Source organism: Helicoverpa zea, chromosome 13, assembly GCF_022581195.2.
Source record: "Helicoverpa zea isolate HzStark_Cry1AcR chromosome 13, ilHelZeax1.1, whole genome shotgun sequence".
In the NCBI taxonomy this organism is placed as follows: Eukaryota; Metazoa; Arthropoda; class Insecta; order Lepidoptera; family Noctuidae; genus Helicoverpa; species Helicoverpa zea.
This window is the reverse complement of record NC_061464.1, coordinates 1,607,571-1,628,166: the sequence shown is the minus strand read 5'-3', so window position 1 is coordinate 1,628,166 and position 20,596 is coordinate 1,607,571. Positions and strand designations below refer to the sequence as shown.

General features: G+C 34.6%; 1 protein-coding gene across 1 annotated transcript; it reads left to right on the top strand.

Moving 5' to 3' along the window:
• The first annotated feature begins 17,890 nt into the window (after positions 1–17,890).
• LOC124635759 lies at positions 17,891–20,042 on the top strand. Its single transcript, XM_047171711.1, has 4 exons — positions 17,891–17,969; positions 18,168–18,325; positions 19,470–19,595; positions 19,899–20,042. The coding sequence occupies exons 1-4, from the start codon at positions 17,891–17,893 to the stop codon at positions 19,989–19,991; spliced, it is 456 nt and encodes a 151-aa protein (XP_047027667.1). The 3' UTR covers positions 19,992–20,042.
• The last annotated feature ends 554 nt before the right edge of the window (positions 20,043–20,596 follow it).

The window sequence follows — 20,596 nt, the reverse complement described above, 5'->3', positions numbered from 1 at the left end:
TTTTTGTCTGCCCACTTTCGATGAATATTGACCTTTTATGTTCTTTTTGTCGTTCGATATCTGGTTTCAGAAAATGGTACGCAAAGCATATTTTACTAAAGAAAAGTCTCACACATGATCACACATCCAAAGATGTTAAATTGTAAATATGTCGAAAAACATAAATTAAAATAATACACATTTAAATAACGTATCTACACCACAGGTAAGCAATTTATTTTAGTTAAATATCTATATAAATAAAAATGAATTGTTGTTCGTTAGTCTGATTAAAACTCGTGAACGGCTGGGCCGATTGAGCTGATTTTGGTTTTAAAATGTTTGTCGTAGTCCAGGGTAGGTCTAAACGGTGAGCAAATAAGGAAAAGGCAGTACGAAGTTCGCCGGGTCAGCTAGTTTAAAATAAAAATTGTCGTTTTGTTAAAATGTATTAAAAATTCCTTTACATATTCCTTCTTATTTTTATTTTACATCCGCAGAACGTATGTATATCAAGGTGATGTTGGTATATAAAAACGGCTATTTAATACCGCTACCGCAGTCATTTCATGGTTGTTATGGAACAATTTACTTTTACAGTTTTTACGCTTCGCTGGAACATTAAACCAAATATTGTGGTAGGACGAGTGTACTGCGTGAATGGATCTTGAATATTTCAATGGGACGTGATGGTGAATCGGCGGTTCACTATTAAGTACGATGCGCTAGCTTCGTTAATCTGAATTTTTAAACAAATATTTAATATTACAGTATTCATCATATTACCTCATTGCCATTGCTGAACGTAGGCCACCCCCTTGGGCCAGCCCCTGGGACTTAACAATATACAGCTGAGCTACACTATCTTCAAACCATCGGTTCGCGGTTTCCACTAAGATGTAGGTATCTATTTCGTCGACCCATAGATGGATCTACGAATCGACCGTCCGTTCGTCCGGTTGACCAAATTGGTTCTAAAATATTTACTATAATTGTATACGATTGCCTATGCAAAAAATATTGAAATATGAAAAATGCATCCAAGAGTCTATGAAGAAATGCATCCAAAATTCTATGAACAAATCAAAACTACAGGTAAAATGAATGAAATGTTTTTAAAGAAATCAGTTCTAGTAATTTTCTACCGCAAACATTGAAATAGTGGGTTTCAAGCGCTCCATCTTTGAGTTTGATGTCATATTCATCGTGCTTCCACAGAATGGAGAGTAGAAATTGCACAAATATTTAATCTGTCACTTATTTAAGAGATGAACTCGTATTTTTTCTGCGTTTTACCGCTTTCCTTTAGTTTTAAATTTTGAAGTCCTATCAATCTCTACAAATGAAATGTTTATTTTAGTTTTATGTCTACTTCTTCCGTACATCGTTTTTTTAATACAATGATATCCGTGAAGCTGATCACGTTATTTTCGACTGGATTCAGACCATCCGTTACAACTGTGTCAATGATTCACAGATGACATCTCTTGAGCAGTGAGTATATGTATGATTGCGGGAAACGTCATTGACTACTATATGAGGAGCTTGCTTATATGTTACGGAGGTTTTGTGAGAATCAGTGTTGATTATTGCTAAGGCCACGTAAGAAATTTATATTATTCAAATTATTTAATAATACTTTTTGTTGATTTAATTTTTTATATAAAGGTGTGTTTTCATTGTATGTGTGTGTTTTTTTTTATAAATTACACTTGTGTACCTAATAGTATATTGATTTGCAAAACAAGGAAAATAACATACAACATTAACTCACTTCTAATACATAGTAGGTACTGAGAAGCAGTTAAACTTCTTAGTCCATAGGTTTTATTCTAGATGTGTGTGTATGTAAAAAGAATAGCATTAGGTTTTCATATTTAAATTGTTACTTCGTTTTGCGTACCATAAACATCGAAATATTCAAATCAAGTTTTTACATTTGAGTAAGATAGAATCCTCCCGGTCCTACAGTACCTAGGTATAAAATAAAGGTGATATCAAATTATCAAAGACTAGGCAGACGAGGCAAAGTTGCTGACATACCGATATTGCAGGCGAGCTAAATTGATCTACACCACCGACACTAAGAAATATGGATGCATTTTATCATAAACAATAAGGTCCAACCTTTCTCGGTAACCAGATCGCAATTGTTAGACAATACTAAACAGGGATTGTTGGAAACTGTTTTAAAAGAGTTCTTGTAAGTTTCAATGCGTTTTGATTTTTTATTTTTATTCGTTTTTTTTTTCTTGTCTCGTGACAGCCTTTTTCTTTTCTCGTTTGTAATAATTCGTTATTTTCTATATTTTTTTTTCTATATAAAACTGTAAACGGTAAAAATAAACATTCCTTCATCATAAAGAATATAAGCTTCATTGAAAGGTTCCCGAACCAGCCAACCAAACTCACAACATAACATACACACAAACAGAAACCTTGGAAACATTTTATGTCAATTTGTATTGTTTGCAGTTATTAAAATATCAATGTAAATAAAAATGTAAATTACAATTTTAGTTTGACGTTAGTAAACATCGAAAAGGGTGAGAAAAGGAAGCACGCAAGGTTTGACCTCAGTTGGATGTTGGGGATGAATTTTTTGATGCAATGTATTAGTTTTAAGTTGTATATAAAGGTATATAAGTTCATTTTAACTTTTTTAAATCTATGTAAATAAATAAAGATTTTCCTTATCTGTCAATAAAAGTTGGATGTTTGTTCGTAATTCATTATGTTACTTTTAAATATACACAAATGTGTTAATATAAACATATGTTCCATATACTTCTAAATACAGATAAAAACGTGTCGGAACGGCTTATTAACACATATTTATTATTGTTTAAATATAAACAAATGTGTACATAAATTAAATGAAGAAAATTAGCAATCCAAGAGGCTTATCTAAAATCCTGAAGGGCGAGTACGACCATATACCATATCACATTTGTTGAAGTTGAAAATGTACACTGCGGGGTGACAGCGATGAGGACCAATTTTTCGACGCCCTTTATTAGTTTTAATTTTTTTTTTATGATATCTATACTAATATTATAAAGAGGAAAACTTTGTTTGTTTGTTTGGTTGTAATGGATAAACTCAAAAACTACTGGACCGATTTTAAATTTTCTTTCAATATTCTTTTAGTACCACCGAACATCTGGTAAATCAAAGACTACACACAAGTGAAAGTGCAGAGAAAGCTTCTCATTGGCCGGCTGGCATTGGGTGCCGCGTCATTGGTGGATCCATTCCTGTGCACTTTGCATTTTCTCAAGTTTTTCTTTTTCAACCATATCGAGGGTCACAGGGTTTCTAAGGTGTACACATAAAGGGTACGTTTTGCAGTTACTTCACTAGCGAGAATTGTACAAATATAATATTAGTTAAAAATATATAAAAAAAAAACTAGACTTTTTGTGTTAAATTAAACATGCTTTTGTAGTGTGGTACTTTTTATTTTATTTGTAGCTTCGTATTCTACAGTCTAAACCTTATCACTATCTTTTTCACATTATTTTACCGAATTTCAGAGCCATTACAGCAAATTAATAAGCATTCTGCCATTATTGACTTGGAAAATCTTTAACTCAGTCACAGATGAGCGAATTTGAATATGAGAAATGAAAAACGAAATTAAATTTTGAAAAAATAAAACAATTTTAATGAGCAGAGCAGCGTATTAAAATTCAAGGGTTAAGGCTTGTTGTTGGACCTTAATAACATTACAAAGAAAAAAAGGTTATATTTATTTGCATTATGGTAAATGTTTTATATTTTTTAGTAAATTTTTCATTTGTGTATGTTAAATTAACTGACAATAGGGAGTAGGAATGTTGTTTTTTATATTTTTGAGCCACTTAGGATCAAAGCTGTTGAAATACGGGGGCCAACTTCATGGCTCCTTTTCAAGGCATCTGCTGGAACTGCTTGATTTAGTTAGGTATACTAGGATAATATTCCAAAAACGTGTGAAACTTTGAAAATAGTACCTACACAATCATATACCACATTCAAATAGCACATTCAAAAATGTATAAAAGAAGCCTAAAAAAATTTACAAATATATTTTTTAATGCTTTTTATTTATATTATAATAAATGACATACGATGCTTATAATATACGAGATTTAAAATCTAACCGAAATACTTGTTAAATCCCATTTTCATGCAATATTAATGAGAAATAGACAACAAATTCGTGATTGGTTCTAAGTTGTCAACTTTACCTTAATAATTCATATTTTATTTAATATGAAATAGGAGGAATTTTTATTTTATTTTAATTAAGTTTAATAGATTAGTTTTTTTTTTTTACTAAAATATTAGTAGGAAATATATCTTACATATGTATTTGCTATAATTGTGTAAACAATTTAAACATCGTAGTAGAAAAAAATGAGAAGAATTCGTCATCCATTATGATCGTAACATCAATAATAGCTTCACGCACCAAATGATCATTAAAAAGTCGCAGCACCAAAAAGGAAAAGGCTCAAAGGCGTTGCGAGCGCAATAAGGGAACAATAACGCATGGTACGACACTCCCTAGGAAATTGGAAAACGTGAGGCGCTTACCTTCTGTTTATATAGTACACACCTATCAAGATTTGGGATGGTCCTCTTGTTTCCGTATTGATTCCGTTGAAAAGAAAAACGAATCTCATGTCGCTTAATTTGAAAAGGTCCTTAAAATAATACCGATTAAGCTTTTGTCATTAACCTTCTTTTATAAAACAATTTGATGCATAAATCCATTCGAAGACTAATCTACGTATAGCAAAGCCAGGGCTTAAAACGATCAGTTTTGTACTGGCATATTATTGGAGACGATGGATTGCAATCCCAATCAATTTGCAATGCGGAACCAACAAGACATATATAGCTCAATGATATTCCAGTTACTGACATCTTGTAAATCAAAAGCCTAATTGGCAAATTGGCTATAGGAATTTCGAGAGTTTGTCATAGGCATTTCGAGAATTGTATTGGGAGAGTTCGATACTACTGACAGCAGATCAATTCATCACGTGCGCGAACCGGACTTGCCTCATTATAATTTAATCAGACCTAGCAAGCAATGTAGCCTTTGTAAACGATCCGCGTTGATAGTGATGCGGATAACGGTGGGAAATAAGTAATTTTAAAGTTTTAAAATATTATATATAATGTCAATGAGCGGTCCTTAAAATCATCTTGACGCCTAAAAATGGTCAAGCTGCAGCAATCAACGAAAGCATTCTATCGAAAATCGAGGGGAATGAAGTCTGTTTTCGAACAAGACGACGCCACACACTACATATTCTGTGGAGTTTCTTAATTCTCTCACAGCAAGTGGACTTCCAGCTCACAACATTAAGCTTAAGGTCGGCGTTTCAATTATGCTTCTTTGGAATCTGTCTCCTCCGAAGTTGTGTAACGGGACCCGCCTTAAAGAAATCTCACTGCACAGGAATATCATTGAGGCAGAAATTCAGACGGGTTGTGGCGTCGGCGAGGCAGTGTTTATACCTCGCATTCCCCTCATACTTCTTAACTACCCGTTCCAATTCAAGCGCATACAGTTCCATGTGAGTGTTGGCTTCACAATGACCATCAACAAGTCTCAGGGGCAAACACTGAAGGCGGGTGTCGATCTGAGGACGAGCTGTTTCTCACACGGATTGCTCCTGGGTCACCAGTCCTGGCTTTCTGTATATTTTGGCTCAACACTCAACAAAACACAACTACAAACGTAGTCTATAGATAAAATTTGTAACGACTCCTATGAGGGGTAGTTTGTTTGTATTTTTAATTGATTTATACGTCTAATGTAGGAACCATGGGTTAAAGTTTCGAAAATCGGCGCAGGTAAATTTCTCATGAATATTCATGAGTAGTTATTTCATTAAGTACAGCTGCTACAATCAAGTGGTAACAGTTCCAAGTTTCAGTGGTCAGAGAATATAGGAACATAGCGCAAATCAAACCGGAATGCTGTCAGAGGTATATACTCAAGTGATTACAGTACCATGTTACAATGGTCAGAGAACACAGGAACATAGCGTAAATCAAACCGGAATGCTGTCAGAGATACACAATCATTGACATATATTAAAGCGATAGACGAGAACATCCATACAAATAATTTACCCGCTTATGTCGTCTGTTGACATCTTGTTGACGTATTGTGACATGTAGTCATCCTCATTGATGTTAATTGCAGAAGTGACATAATATTTTCGCTCGTATTTTACCTACATTCTTCATTACTCAAAAAGTTTATACCTAAGTGAATTCAAAATCATGTAAAATATCAAAAAGTTTATTTATATCTAAGTGAATGCAAAATCATGTAATAATATTACATGTCAGAGATATACAATCAAGTAGTTACAGTACCTGTTTCAGTGGTCAGAGAACACAGGATCATAGCGCAAATCAAACCGGAATGCTGTTAGAGGTATACAATCAAGTGGTTACAGTACCATGTTTCAGTGGTCAGAGAACACAATATCATAGCGCAAATCAAACTGGAATGCTGTCAGAGGTATACAATCAAGTTATAACAGTACCATGTTACAGTGGTCAGAGAATTTTTGCTGGGGAGTTTGTTGCGCCACTTGTTCTTCCCAGCAAAAACACATAGGAAGTGGTGAAGGGTGGGCGTTTCGGGGGCTGTCTTTTGTAAATTTATTTTTTTGACGTTCGAAAAGTGCTGTTTTGCAGCCAAGTTTGAATAAATGACTTTTGATTTGATCAGTGGTCAGAGAATACAGGAACAGCGCAAATCAAACCGGAATGCTGTCAGAGATATACAATCAAGTAATAACAGTACCAAGTTTCAGTGGTCAGAGAACACAGGAACATAGCGCAAATCAAACCGGAATGCTGTCAGAGGTATATACTCAAGTGATTACAGTACCATGTTACAATGGTCAGAGAACACAGGAACATAGCGTAAATCAAACCGGAATGCTGTCAGAGATACACAATCATTGACATATATTAAAGCGATAGACGAGAACATCCATACAAAAAAGGACATTGTTCAATTTTGGCCTAAGAACCGATGTGAATATAAATTATACTATAATTTTTATTTATTTTTATATTGTTTGAAACATATTTTAGTATTCCACGGACACTTCAAATAAAAAAATTCCAAATAAAAAGTAGGGTCACAATTATTGATGCCTTATAAAATGTTTCCGTCAGCCAGTCCTGCCAGTTTCGGAAGTTTTCGGGATTTCGGTAAATACGGATCGAATTGAGAACCTCCTTTCCGAAGTCGGTTATTAAAATTAGTTGCTAACACTTTATTCATTTAAATACCTAAACTGACTAGCTAGAAAAAAACTAGTATTTGTATAATGTTTTAAGATGGTTTTGAGCGAAATCGCGAATTTCTAGCTTGGCACTCGAGTAGGATTATAGTTTTCGTAATTGGCAACACTGGTGTACTTCAGTCAGTTTGCTAGAAGTCAGTTTGATAGCTTTGCGACTATCGTTTCTTTTGTGATTTTCTATGCGTTTCATGGTTTTATTCTAACAACTTTGGCTTGATGACGGACTCCGATTAGATTGCGTACTTGGTAGACTCGGCTTTGTGTGAAGAACTGGATTTTACTAGCATTTTCGGATATTGCTCTGTCTGTGATCGAATTTAGTTATATTATAATTACAACAATGGATGCAGAATATAGTATATTGTATAAATTGTGGATCTGCTGGAGGTTCTTTGGTATTAGAAAACGAAGATATACTTCGTTGCATACAACAATGGACCGTTCCCCGTATGGTAAGTGGTCTACGAAAGTGTTTTTCTAATTTTGATAAGAATATTACTACCTACTTATGTTTTCATAAGCACACAATTTCTCGGTTTTCAAATCAATTGCCACAATTGCAAGTTACTTGATATTTACTAATGTTTTTTGTATTTATTATTACAGGTTGAAGCTCATGACCTTATATGTACGACGTGTTGGTCTCAAGCAGTCGAGCATAATAAGATGCAATGCACTGTTGGACGCAATTGTGTACTTTGTAAGAAGCTCCTACCATCAGGCATACTGTTGCAATTGTATCTTTGGGCGTAGAACAGTGGGCTGTTGTGCCCACATAATGACTATTATCTGGTATTTAAGCTGGGCGAGATACCAAAACTCAATTGAACCCCCTGCTCAGTTCTTAGATAATATATTATTGAGAAATATTGATGATTAAAAACCTTTAATTGAATATAAATATTGTTTTTATTGCACATCCTCGAAAACCTCTTTCATTGTTATTGGTAAACCTTACTTTAACTGTTAAATTATTTTGTGTGGTAATGACATTTTTAGTATGGTCTGTACCTTCTTGGTAATAGACCGCGGGTTCGATTCCCGCCTTATGGCATGTAGATAGCTAGGTAACTGTCTAATATAAAAGTAGTATCAATCATTTAAATAAATAATTCTCTATCGTAATAATATCGATATTTTATGAATTGTGGTGAATGGAACTCTTCCATTTTGGATACGTTTTATCACAAATCCAAAGTGGATTCACTATATATTAAGAAACGTAACGTTGAAAGCAAAAGCGTTTAGGTAGTTGTTTTTCATAAAAATTCTAAGCATTTATGAAAACTAGTCACACGCCCCGTCTTCGCACGGTGGCAATATAAAACCTTGGTGTTAACCTTCCTCTTGACCTACTCTATCTATTAAAAAAAAATAAAAAAAAATCGCACCCAAATCCATCGCGTAGTTTTAAAGATCTAAAGCATTCATAGGGGCAGACAGAAAATGCAACTTTATAAAATGATCATTGTCAAAGAATTATCTTAAACTTGACTATTTACTATCTCTTTTCCTAGTATCTAGTAGAGTAGTCTTTTCCTAGATCTAGAAGAGAACATATAGAGCTGTACATAGTATTGTTGATATTTTGTAGTGTAGTTTGATAACACTACTCTGATATTTCACGCAAGCTTGGTTATTTTTTATTTATAACCTCAAAATATTAACTTTTTTCGTAATTATTTTAGTTTCCTGAAGTGTCCGTTCGTGAAAACTTATTTCATAGGATTCCATATAATTTTAAGAGTTTATAGAAGTCACTTTCCATTCAAACGGTTCTTAGGCAGAACATGTATGGAGCCGGAACAATGTCCTTTACCCGCTTATGTCGTCTGTTGACATCTTGTTGACGTATTGTGACATGTAGTCATCCTCATTGATGTTAATTGCAGAAGTGACATAATATTTTCGCTCGTATTTTACCTACATTCTTCATTACTCAAAAAGTTTATATCTAAGTGAATTCAAAATCATGTAAAATATCAAAAAGTTTATTTATATCTAAGTGAATGCAAAATCATGTAATAATATTACATGTCAGAGATATACAATCAAGTAGTTACAGTACCTGTTTCAGTGGTCAGAGAACACAGGATCATAGCGCAAATCAAACCGGAATGCTGTCAGAGGTATACAATCAAGTGGTTACAGTACCATGTTTCAGTGGTCAGAGAACACAATATCATAGCGCAAATCAAACCGGAATGCTGTCAGAGGTATACAATCAAGTTATAACAGTACCATGTTACAGTGGTCAGAGAATTTTTGCTGGGGAGTTTGTTGCGCCACTTGTTCTTCCCAGCAAAAACACATAGGAAGTGGTGAAGGGTGGGCGTTTCGGGGGCTGTCTTTTGTAAATTTATTTTTTTGACGTTCGAAAAGTGCTGTTTTGCAGCCAAGTTTGAATAAATGACTTTTGATTTGATCAGTGGTCAGAGAACACAGGAACATAGCGCAAATCAAACCGGAATGCTGTCAGAGGTTTATAACCAGTGGTTACAGTACCCAGTTTCAGTGGTCAGAGAACACAGGAACATAGTTAGTGCAAATCAAACCGGAATGCTGTCAGAGGTATAATCAAGTAGTAACAGTACCAAGTTTCAGTGGTCAGAGAACACAAGAACATAGCGCAAATCAAACCGGAATGCTGTCAGAGATATACAATCAAGTAGTTACAGTACCATGTTAGCGGTCAGAGAACACAGGAACATAGCGCAAATCAAACCGGAATGCTGTCAGAGATATACAATCAAGTGGTCACAGTACCAAGTTTCAGTGGTCAGAGAACACAGGAACATAGCGCAAATCAAACTGGAATGCTGTCAGAGATATACAATCAAGTAGTTACAGTACCATGTTAGCGGTCAGAGAACACAGGAACATAGCGCAAATCAAACCGGAATGCTGTCAGAGATATACAATCAAGTGGTTACAGTACCAAGTTTCAATGGTCAGAGAACACAGGAACATAGCGCAAATCAAACCGGAATGCTCTCAGTAACATGTTTCAGTGAACACAGGCAAAACTTTATTTCAGATTATAAACAAGCCTAACCAGCACCCTTAAAGAGCTCCACAAATTGTGCAAAAAGGAGAACTAAAGAATTAATACTTTATAAATTAAACGAATATTTATAAATTTAATAAACGTTATTAGTTTGATAAATAGTATTTTTAATTTATTCACAAAGTTATTCAAGCAGACCAGTGCAAGTGAATGAATGTTATTAAAATAAATAAATGTTTTGTACAATATCTGTTATAAATAACTATCTAACCGTCTAGTTACTCTTGCGCCATCACACCTTCCAAGTTCTGCGTGCTGTGCTGCTGCTACCGCTGCGGCTGCGGAGAACCTCAAGCGGCGGAAATATAGTGGCCTTGTCGGATAGTCCCCAGGCCGGCGAACAAATTTTTTTTTGATACATATACATTAAGACTTTGTGAGTGCCTTCCTTACAATGAGTCCGACAAACTTTTCGAATGCGCAAATTTTTTCATTTTTTGAGATTCGTTTAATAAAGTTAACTAGAGAATGGTGGTCAACTTGTCCGATAAAGATCGTGCTGCGTTTGGAGTGTCCACCATCCTGAAAATGTTGGTATGACGTCACTACGACTCTTCGTACATACACGTTTCATTTTTTGAGGTTTGTTTAATAAAGTTAACTGTAGGTCCCGGCTGTCATTGAACATCCTTGGCAGTCGTTACGGGTAGTCAGAAGCCAGTAAGTCTGACACCAGTCTAACCAAGGGGTATCGGGTTGCCCGGGTAACTGGGTTGAGAAGGTCAGATAGGCAGTCGCTTCTTGTAAAGCACTGGTACTCAGCTGAATCCGGTTAGACTGGAAGCTGACCCCAACATAGTTTGGGAAAAAGGCTCGGAGGAGTTTCGCACGAGCTACTTGTCTCGTAGTCGGAGCTTCTCAGGATGTACTTAAGAAGTGCACGCATTTACTAAATTTCGTTTTAGAGAGTTCGAATTATATATCACAAAAAAATGGAGTGTTTTTTATGCTCTTTTTTAAGCGAAAGACCAGGATTCAAGGCAAAAGCAGAGGAAGTAAAACAATTTACTCCAGATATTTTTTCTATGTGTGGAAAGTTTCTGAGAGCCAGAAAATTGCACGGCCATAAGTACAGCAATGTCGTCCTGTCGGATAATTATTCTTCTATAGGATATTACTCGACGTGTTACAAGGATAAATATTTGATTGATGAAAGGTAAGGCGGACCATTTTTTTTTTATATTCCTGAATATTATAAATACATACATTTTAATATGCTTTTTAAATATCCTTAATTATTATTGAAATATTATTTGATACTAGTATTAAGTTGAAGGTTAATAATTATGATACTATTATGATGATAATTATGATGATGATGCATCTACTAACTCTGACGGAGAGTAAATTGCACTAATCTGCAGCATTTTTGTAACAAAGGTGATATATATTATACGTAATCGAATTCCAGAAAATAAAGATGCACTAACATGTCGAGATATGGCTATATGCCTATCTTGTAGTGCTGAAAATGCATGTTTTTGCAATAACTGCCGTATTTTTAGGACAGTAGAATATCGTAAATATATAATTAATAAAAGCTTAAAAAAAATGTGTTTTTAATACTTCAGAAGGGGTATAACCTCAAATCCCGTGTGAAAATTTAAGTTTATGCAGTCAGAAATTGCCAAAAAACAGTTTACCATTACTTATATATTTTTTAATTTTCTTGTCGGACTGACTATTTGACTCACTACATTTGTCGGACACTATCATTGTTGTATTTGTCCAACATGTATGTATGGGGAGACACAGTGACGTCATATCGACATGTTTCGGATGGTGGACACTCCAAACGCAGCATGATCTTTATCGGACAAGTTGACCACAATTTTCTAGTTAACCTTATTAAACAAACCTCAAAAAATGAAACGTGTATGTACGAAGAGTCGTAGTGACGTCATACCGACATTTTCGGGATGGTGGACACTCCAAACGCAGCACGATCTTTATCGGATAAGTTGACCACCATTCTCTAGTTAACTTTATTAAACGAATCTCAAAAAATGAAACATGAATGTACGAAGAGCCATAGTGACGTCATATCGACAATTTCAGGAGTCAAGCATTAAAAAACGCAGCGGCACCAAAATTTGCGCATTCGAAAAGTTTGTCGGACTCATCGTAAGGAAGGCACTCACAAAGTCTTAAATGTATATGTATAAAAAAAAAATTTGTTCGCCGGCCTGGGGACTAGGAAACTATATTTTCGAACCGTTTGGGGTTGAAACCCTCGGGTCGTGGGGTCCGAATGCCCACATTCTATTTAAAGTTCTCTCTAGGCGGCTGGTTGACGCTTCTCGTGATCAGAAGGCTGGCTATTACCTCGGACAAAGAATCAGCATGGCGATCCAACGAGGTAATGCTGCCAGCCTCTTGGGCACGCCCCCAGTTGACAGCGATGGGGACGAATTTTTTCACGCTTTTTAGTTGTTTGTTTTAGTAGGATAGTTTTTGATATTTATTGTAAATATGTATTGTAAATATCTATGTTAGTACCGTCTAGTTATGTCAGTTAGAATAGGAAAATATTACCAATGTCAGTGTGCAAAATAAAACGAATCGAGCAAGATATTTTTTTACTTCATCAAATCCTTACACTACATTGTGGTCACGGAGTTACTAGGATTAGGTTAAAATTAAAGGTAAAATTGCACTCAGAAGAAACTGTTAGTAAAATATTTTTATAGATCAATTTTAAGTAAAAAAGTTATTGTTATCACAAAAATTTATCTTCGTCGTAAATAACCTCTAAGCTCCTTGTTTTTCGAAATTGCTGTACAAAAACTAAAGAAACTGCAGTTTCTCATACAGGAGTGAAAACAAAAGTAGTCGCTTTTGTTTGTAAAGACAAAACGTAGGTCACGCCACTAGTAACAGACAAAAGCATCGCCTTGTATAACAGACAGCTTATTTTGAACACAAAATAAAATATTTAGCGGTACAAATCAAGTTTTTGAAAGGTAAGTTACCTGTTAAAGTAAGAGTTTTGTTGTTGGAGTAGGATATTTTTTTTAAATCTTTTTTTTTTAATTCTCAAAACTAATAAAAAATCATTATTGTTTTAAAATATTACATAATTGAGTCAAAATAAGTAAACCATTAAAACGATAACCGCGGGCGTATAAATCAGTATTGTATATTACCAGTGAGTGCGATAATTTTTCGATGAGAAGCGGGTTTCTACGCAATCATGGATTGATAACGGAAATACGGATGTGGTCGGTATTATCATTAGATAAATAATAATAATAGTAACAGCAAGTAGGGCAAACGTTATTCAGTACGCAAGTAATACAAACACAAATTATTGAGTTGTGACTAAAATGTCCTTGGTGTATTAATATTATGTAATCTATAATTTCAGTAGTTAATACACTAGATATACGGAAATACCAATTTATAATAATGACATAATTATAACAGCAGAGTATTTCGGTGTAGTTTACATATTTTAACAATGAATATATTTGCTATCTTTTCAATATACGACGAAAATACTACATACGACGTATTGCAAGTTCCAAGACTACGTAATATAAACCATTTTTTTTTTTACTCTGGGAAATCTTTCAGATCAAAGTCAAAGTCAAATTCTAACTGGACAGTTGAAAATCTGCGAGAAGACTAGTTTGAAATCTTCTAGAACTATATACAATATTGTTCTAGTCAAAAAATGATGCAAAATCTTACCAAAACCTGTTTAAATTCGTGTGAATTACAAGCTAGTACAACCGGCACTGATTAAGCCGGTCCCTATTCGCTTCCGATTTTTCTTTGTCGGAACATTTCCGAATGCAAAATTGAAGTGCCAAAGTTTCAAAATGGTTTTTAATATTTCATGAAAGGTGAGCGATATTTCAGTCAGTCGTTAATTAAAATTCGGATTTTAATTGAATGTTGAGTTTTTATTCTTAGGATTAACATACTATAGCTACACCAACGAACTACAGTTATGAAGGTTTTCGGAAGAAACTTTTTTAGCAGTTTTTTTAGTCTATTTCGTGTGTAGTTAGTTATATTGCTCATCTAAAAACAATTGACAGTAGACAGAAGAGTAATAAAGTAAGCGTAATTTATAATTTTGCAGCCGTTTACTGTACCAGATTAAGTAACACCAACGTCTTTTAATTTTTGATTTCGAAACGTCAAAATAACGTTCTGATCAAAAATTTGAGCGTCATATCGAATAGAAAATGAGGGTCCACGAACCTTAGAGGAAAAAGATAGGCCGAGTCTAATTTACGGGCTTTGTTGGTAAAATTAGGCACCTTTTACATTTTTATTTGATTTCAAGTCTATTTACAGCATTATTCCTGATTCATAAGTCATTTTACATAAAAAGAAATATACCTACATACACATACATAACTTATGAAACTTTAAAAATCAATTATATTATCGAACAATCATTTGCTCTTTTATACTTGAAATGTTATCGTCACCGGGTTTCAGGTATCTTTGCAGCATAAATATCAGCGTAACATAACAAAAAGAAAAACTGATACATTGAAAAGAAAACAGCAACGTAAAATTCCATTCAAACGGAATTTTCGAATCCCTTTTTATTTTCGCGTCCAACGGTAGAAATTTGGCACGCCCTTTTAAATTACGGAAACAGTTCCTCGGTCATGGCATGAAGCCAATACTCGTACTTTACAATACCCCTTCAGTCTTGGCGCATTTTCATACTTCACTAAGTAATTCAGTACATTCATTCTGCTTATATATTAATATTCGTTGTAACACACTGCTGTCTATATTGTCATTGTAACTACTTGTAGTATAAGCTAAGTATTCTATAACATATATATATATCTATAACATAACCTACCATATGATTGAGGCTGTTAATCGGACACGTATCAATTTGCATTTGGTACTGAATTTTGCGCTTCAGCTTGTGAAATTGAATGCTAAAGATGAGAATTATTGTCGAAAGCCAAAGTCTATTTTGGCTTTCGGGCTTCAAGAGTCGAATCAGGAAAGGCACAAACAAACGCAAATTTTATTCATCAACAAAACATTATTTCTAAACCATTCTCCCACATCATCATTAAATTGCGGCATCACGATCTCACGTTTCGCCATCAGCCATCGCATTACGTCAGTCATCGTTCACAGCGACCACGCTTAGCACTGGACTTTGATGAATATCGCTATTGGATAGACCAATTGTTGCCAATTTGTTAGTGGTCGGATCCATATTACATTGTTTACTGAATTAATGGTAGCAACAAAGCTTCCGTTAAACCTGTGCCTGACGGTGGAAATGATTTACTGATGGCGGCAAGCGGTGTTCGTGAGACGACAAATCATTTTAATAGTTTTTACTCGTTGATGAATTTTTGAACGCAGCGTCGATTTTTAACGAATACTCATATGTATGTGTATATCTAGGATTGGATACAGGTCTACTAGTCTACATTCATTTCGAAAACTCCTTCAGTACTATTTTCGTAAATAATAAAATTGTGTTTGCAAGTAACAGTGGCCTCTCTAGACATCGCGGTCAGGCTCCAAAAGTCGTGACGACTCTCACAACCAGTCGAAAAAGAGATGATGTGCAATGACACCGCAAAATTTACGAACGTCACCACAGACAAAAAATAACCCCTGTCACAGACAATTAATTCATACTTCAATTATTTGTCTTAAGTAATAATGTTCTAACTTCACTACACAGTAATAAAGTCATCATCATCATCATCATCATCATCTCAGCCATAGGACGTCCACTGCTGAACATAGGCCTCCCCCTTTGATCTCCACAGATACCTGTAATAAAGTAATTTTCCAAAATGCATTTAAAGACGTAATTTGTTTACGATTTATTGCTATCGTGAACAACGCCATATTCTGTTTTACTTGCAATCCAACACTAATTAGTACCGATAGATGACGTTTTGCTACGTCACAACTGTTGACATACTTGTTCCATAGCTTATCTTGTCATATATCCATGTTTATCTATTTAACCCAACTATAAAAAACATTGTTGAAGATACAAAATGTTATTTTACGATAATATTTTGTTAACATGTGCAGAAAGTGGAAAGGAAATCTGAGTTGTAAAGAACCGATACTCTTCATTAATGAGAGGGTCGTCTCGAAAGATGACACTGTCTTAGAAAGTTCTGTAGAATCATAAAAGGCAACAAACTTAATTGTCAATTTAAATACACCAAGGAGACAGTACACCAAACAATTGTCAATGAAGTTGTTAATATTAAGCCCACAAATGTCCATTTTGCAGTTGAACCACCTTGCATCCTCATAATATCGGCTACATAACATACCAAATAGATGATCGACGAGAATAGCGAGTAACTACAACAACTTACATTGACACATAAAACATGGCTGTGTTAGATATAAAAAATGACCGAAAGTCAAACCAATAAAAAATAATGACTGGTACTGGCTAGGTACATTAGGTACTTTTTTATACGAGTATAATATTCAAAAGGTTAAAATAAATGAACTTAAAAAATATGGAAACAGAACCAACATCCGCAGAACCATGAATTCTCATAAAATAATAGCTGTCCACATAATGCAGCGCTCATTATGTACAATTATGTACATATCATTATTGCGACCCGTTGACAGCCGGCATCGGACAATGCATGCCGAATATTAACCGTCGTAATTATATAAGATAGGGCTAATTTATAGTTCTGGTGCTGTCCAAGTTATGAAAGCTCTGTGCTGAACTAGATTTAAAAAATATTGTAATTTTTTATATATTAACATTTTATATAATAAAAAGAAGCTGTCGAGTTGTTTTTTCATATTATTGACATGCAACGGTGAAACGTATGTTGGATACTGACTGACAAATAGGTTTTATCATTTTTACCGTTTTATTTATAAAAAGCTTTGACTGCATCATTTGCTTCAATACCCATTATTTATACAATCTATCAACTCGCCATCAAACACTTGCTGAAATGCGAATATTTGTTACTGTTACTGTTACAGCCTTTTTATCGTCCCACTGCTGGGCGCAGGCCTCCTCTCACACGGAGAAGTATTGAGCATTAATCACCACGCTTGCTCAATGCGGGTTGGTGATTTCAGACTTTATAGTCCAGGTTTCCTCAAGATGTTTTCCATCACCTTTTTTTTTGTCAGCCATTGGTGTCTAAGATTACTTAGAAAGTACATACAAACTTAGAAAAGTTGCATTGGTACTTGCCTGACCTGGAATCGAACCCATACCCTCATACTCGAGAGGTTGGTTCTTTACCCACTAGGCCACCACGACTTTATAAACATAAAATCAATCACCGAACAGACATATACATACATGCAAACCGATTTCGGCTTAGCGGAATAGAAAAAAAGGAAATGATGTTACCCTAATACCGATATAAAAAAAGCATTCTATCCATTGATTCGTGAAATCGCAGAGCCGGAAAGATGGTATCTGTTGTCGGTGCGGTTAAACGCTGGCGAATTATGCCATCATTGTATCATAGACTTGTTTTATTTGGGCATATCGTCCAAAATGTTAGCCTATAGAAGATGCGTAATTACGTTTTATTTGCTCTGTATCGTATATTATGTTACAGGACAGCACGAAAAAGGTGAGTTCATTTTTGTTTTAAAAGAGAATAACACTTTTGATTATTACAATTGGACAGTAATTTATTTCGAGGAGTAACTCTTTTATTACAGATTTCCTATGGGAAATTTTAGGCTTTTGTTTAAACTACCGTAAGAGAAAAACATTTCATTCCGTTGTACACAACATACATATACCAATTAAATTAATGTATTCCCAGAAAGTAAATTTGGCGACATCGTTAAAAGAACTGTAATAGCCACGGCACACACATGCATGGACCACGTAAATGCAACTGAGAAAGACTTGGAATATCTTCGAGGTGATCCACCCTTTCCAGAAAAATCTGCGTGCATCATTACCTGTTTGCTGGAAAAGGTACGGAAACGAACTTTTTTAAGTGCATTTTACCTACGAGACAGTTTTACTAATCACCCAATGCTATCTTAAAGTAAAAAATTGTGAACAGCCTATGAAAGATGCCTTCTGGTAGTATGGGAATGGAGGTAGACACCAGCAAAGAAAGGGACAATGAAATAGAGACATTAATCAAAATCACTGATATAATCAATGATGAGGCCGAATTACCAGATACTATTTGGGAAGACTTTAATAAATACTTCATTGACATTGATATGTCTGACGAAATCTCAGGTGCTCATGACTGTGTTCACATGCTTGAGAAAGTAACAAAATGATTCTACAGGGCATCAAAGACATTTGGCATACGTTGCTAGAATTAATGAAGTTAATGTTAGCATACAGACTATTGTTGACGAAATAAAAGCAAGTGGTATTAAAATTAATTTCACGATAGACACACCAATTGTTGAGATCCTCAGTTTTTCAAAGAAATGTTTGATGAGGTTAGGACGGGTGTCACCAGATTTAAAGTTAGGAAAGCAGTTTATCGTAAAGGGATAGAGAGAGATGCTGCAGGTAAGCCGCTAGGAAGGGAAACATCTGATAAGGAGACTACACAAAACATTTCACAGTATGGTCTTGTAAATCATCAAATACCTCCACTACAAGGCATTACTCTGCCTCCTGAACGAAAACAGGGGTTTTAAGAAGTTTGGGCCCTTTAGCGCAAGTCATGCTTATGGTTATGGAAGACAAATATTATTCAAAACTGAACAGTGCTTTAAGCAGGCACAAGTTTTCAGATGTTGCCGATGGCTTCTGAAATCGTATCATGTCTGAAAGAAGCCTCAAGTCTGGGGAGTGTTACAACAGTTTATAGCAGCTCGCTGATCTAATATGACAACAGCCGCCGTGGCAGAAATTCCGGCCTTGGGACGTATTATTATAAAATAAAATAATCTAAAATCTTCTTTAGACATATTTTTGTCTAAGATACATATAAAGAGTTGCTACAGCATTAAATATCAATTAAATATTTTAATTAGTATTATGGGTTTAATTATCGTACTGTAAGTTACTTATAGGTGACCTCAAAAAGGTAGACCTTTGTACTTACATGCTTTAGTAGGTAGGTATATTATGCGAAAAACTTCGACAGGTTGGCGTAGTGAAGAACAACAAATATTCCAAGTTTGGTTTCATGACCGCTGTCACGCCCCTAGTGTTCACAAACAGAAAGAAATTGGAACACATGAAAACTGTGTCGGAAAATTGCGACAGAGAGGTAAATATTTATGATGTAATACATAAGTTTTGTACACATTCTTATAGAAAAAGGGTTTCTTTTTCTTTGTGTGGTATCCAAATATAAAATCTGGGGTATGGCCAAAGGCTGGTTACCTTATCTCATCATTTTCTTTTTTGTTTACCGGTACAAATATTTTAAGACGAATTGATATTTGGAAGATAATTTTTCAAATGGGTGTGTAACACTCCTCATAAAATGTTTTTACGTAAAAAATAAAATCTCAATGTTATTTTTTTAAAGTTTAACATTATCTCGCATAAAGCCGTGTATAATTTTCAGGTAAATCACAAACAAGAGACGCCATGCCAACTCGGGAATGAGGTCACCACATGCATCTTTAAATACGCTCCCGAGCTGCATTTTAAGTCTTAAGAATGTTGAGAATCACCATCGTAGAACACATTAAGATGGAATGTGTTTAAAAGCAGAATGTTAAATTATTATGTATAGTGAAAAGCTATTTATAATCATTAACCCCCTTACTTATAAAATCTCTAATCACCTTCTAAGCAACATTTTAACTAGTCACTACTTACGGCCAGTTTCTTCATCAAAAGTTAAAGTTAAAGTAATGTCTAAAGTAAAAGTTGCGGTCAAATACGTTTTTTCAAGGCTAAAGTGACAGCAAAACTAATAGAAAAATTGAATTTGACCGTTACTTTTACTTTAGACATTACTTTGACTTTTACTTTGGCTTTAACTTTTGATGAAGAAACTGGCTGTTAAAGTCTTAAGTAGTGATTAAATGTTAGTTAAGACATGCTTAAGCAACGTTTATAAGTAAGAATTTTATTAAACAGCCCTTAAGTATTACTTATATTTAATTACGTTTATAAGTAAGGCTGTATATTTTGAAGAGCTTAGCAAAAGAAGATTATTCACAAAAATATAATGTATGACTGATGGTACTTTGAGTTCCAATTAAGGACTCCTAACTTCTAAAACATAGTATATTATTTTTTAACTTTTACTATGTA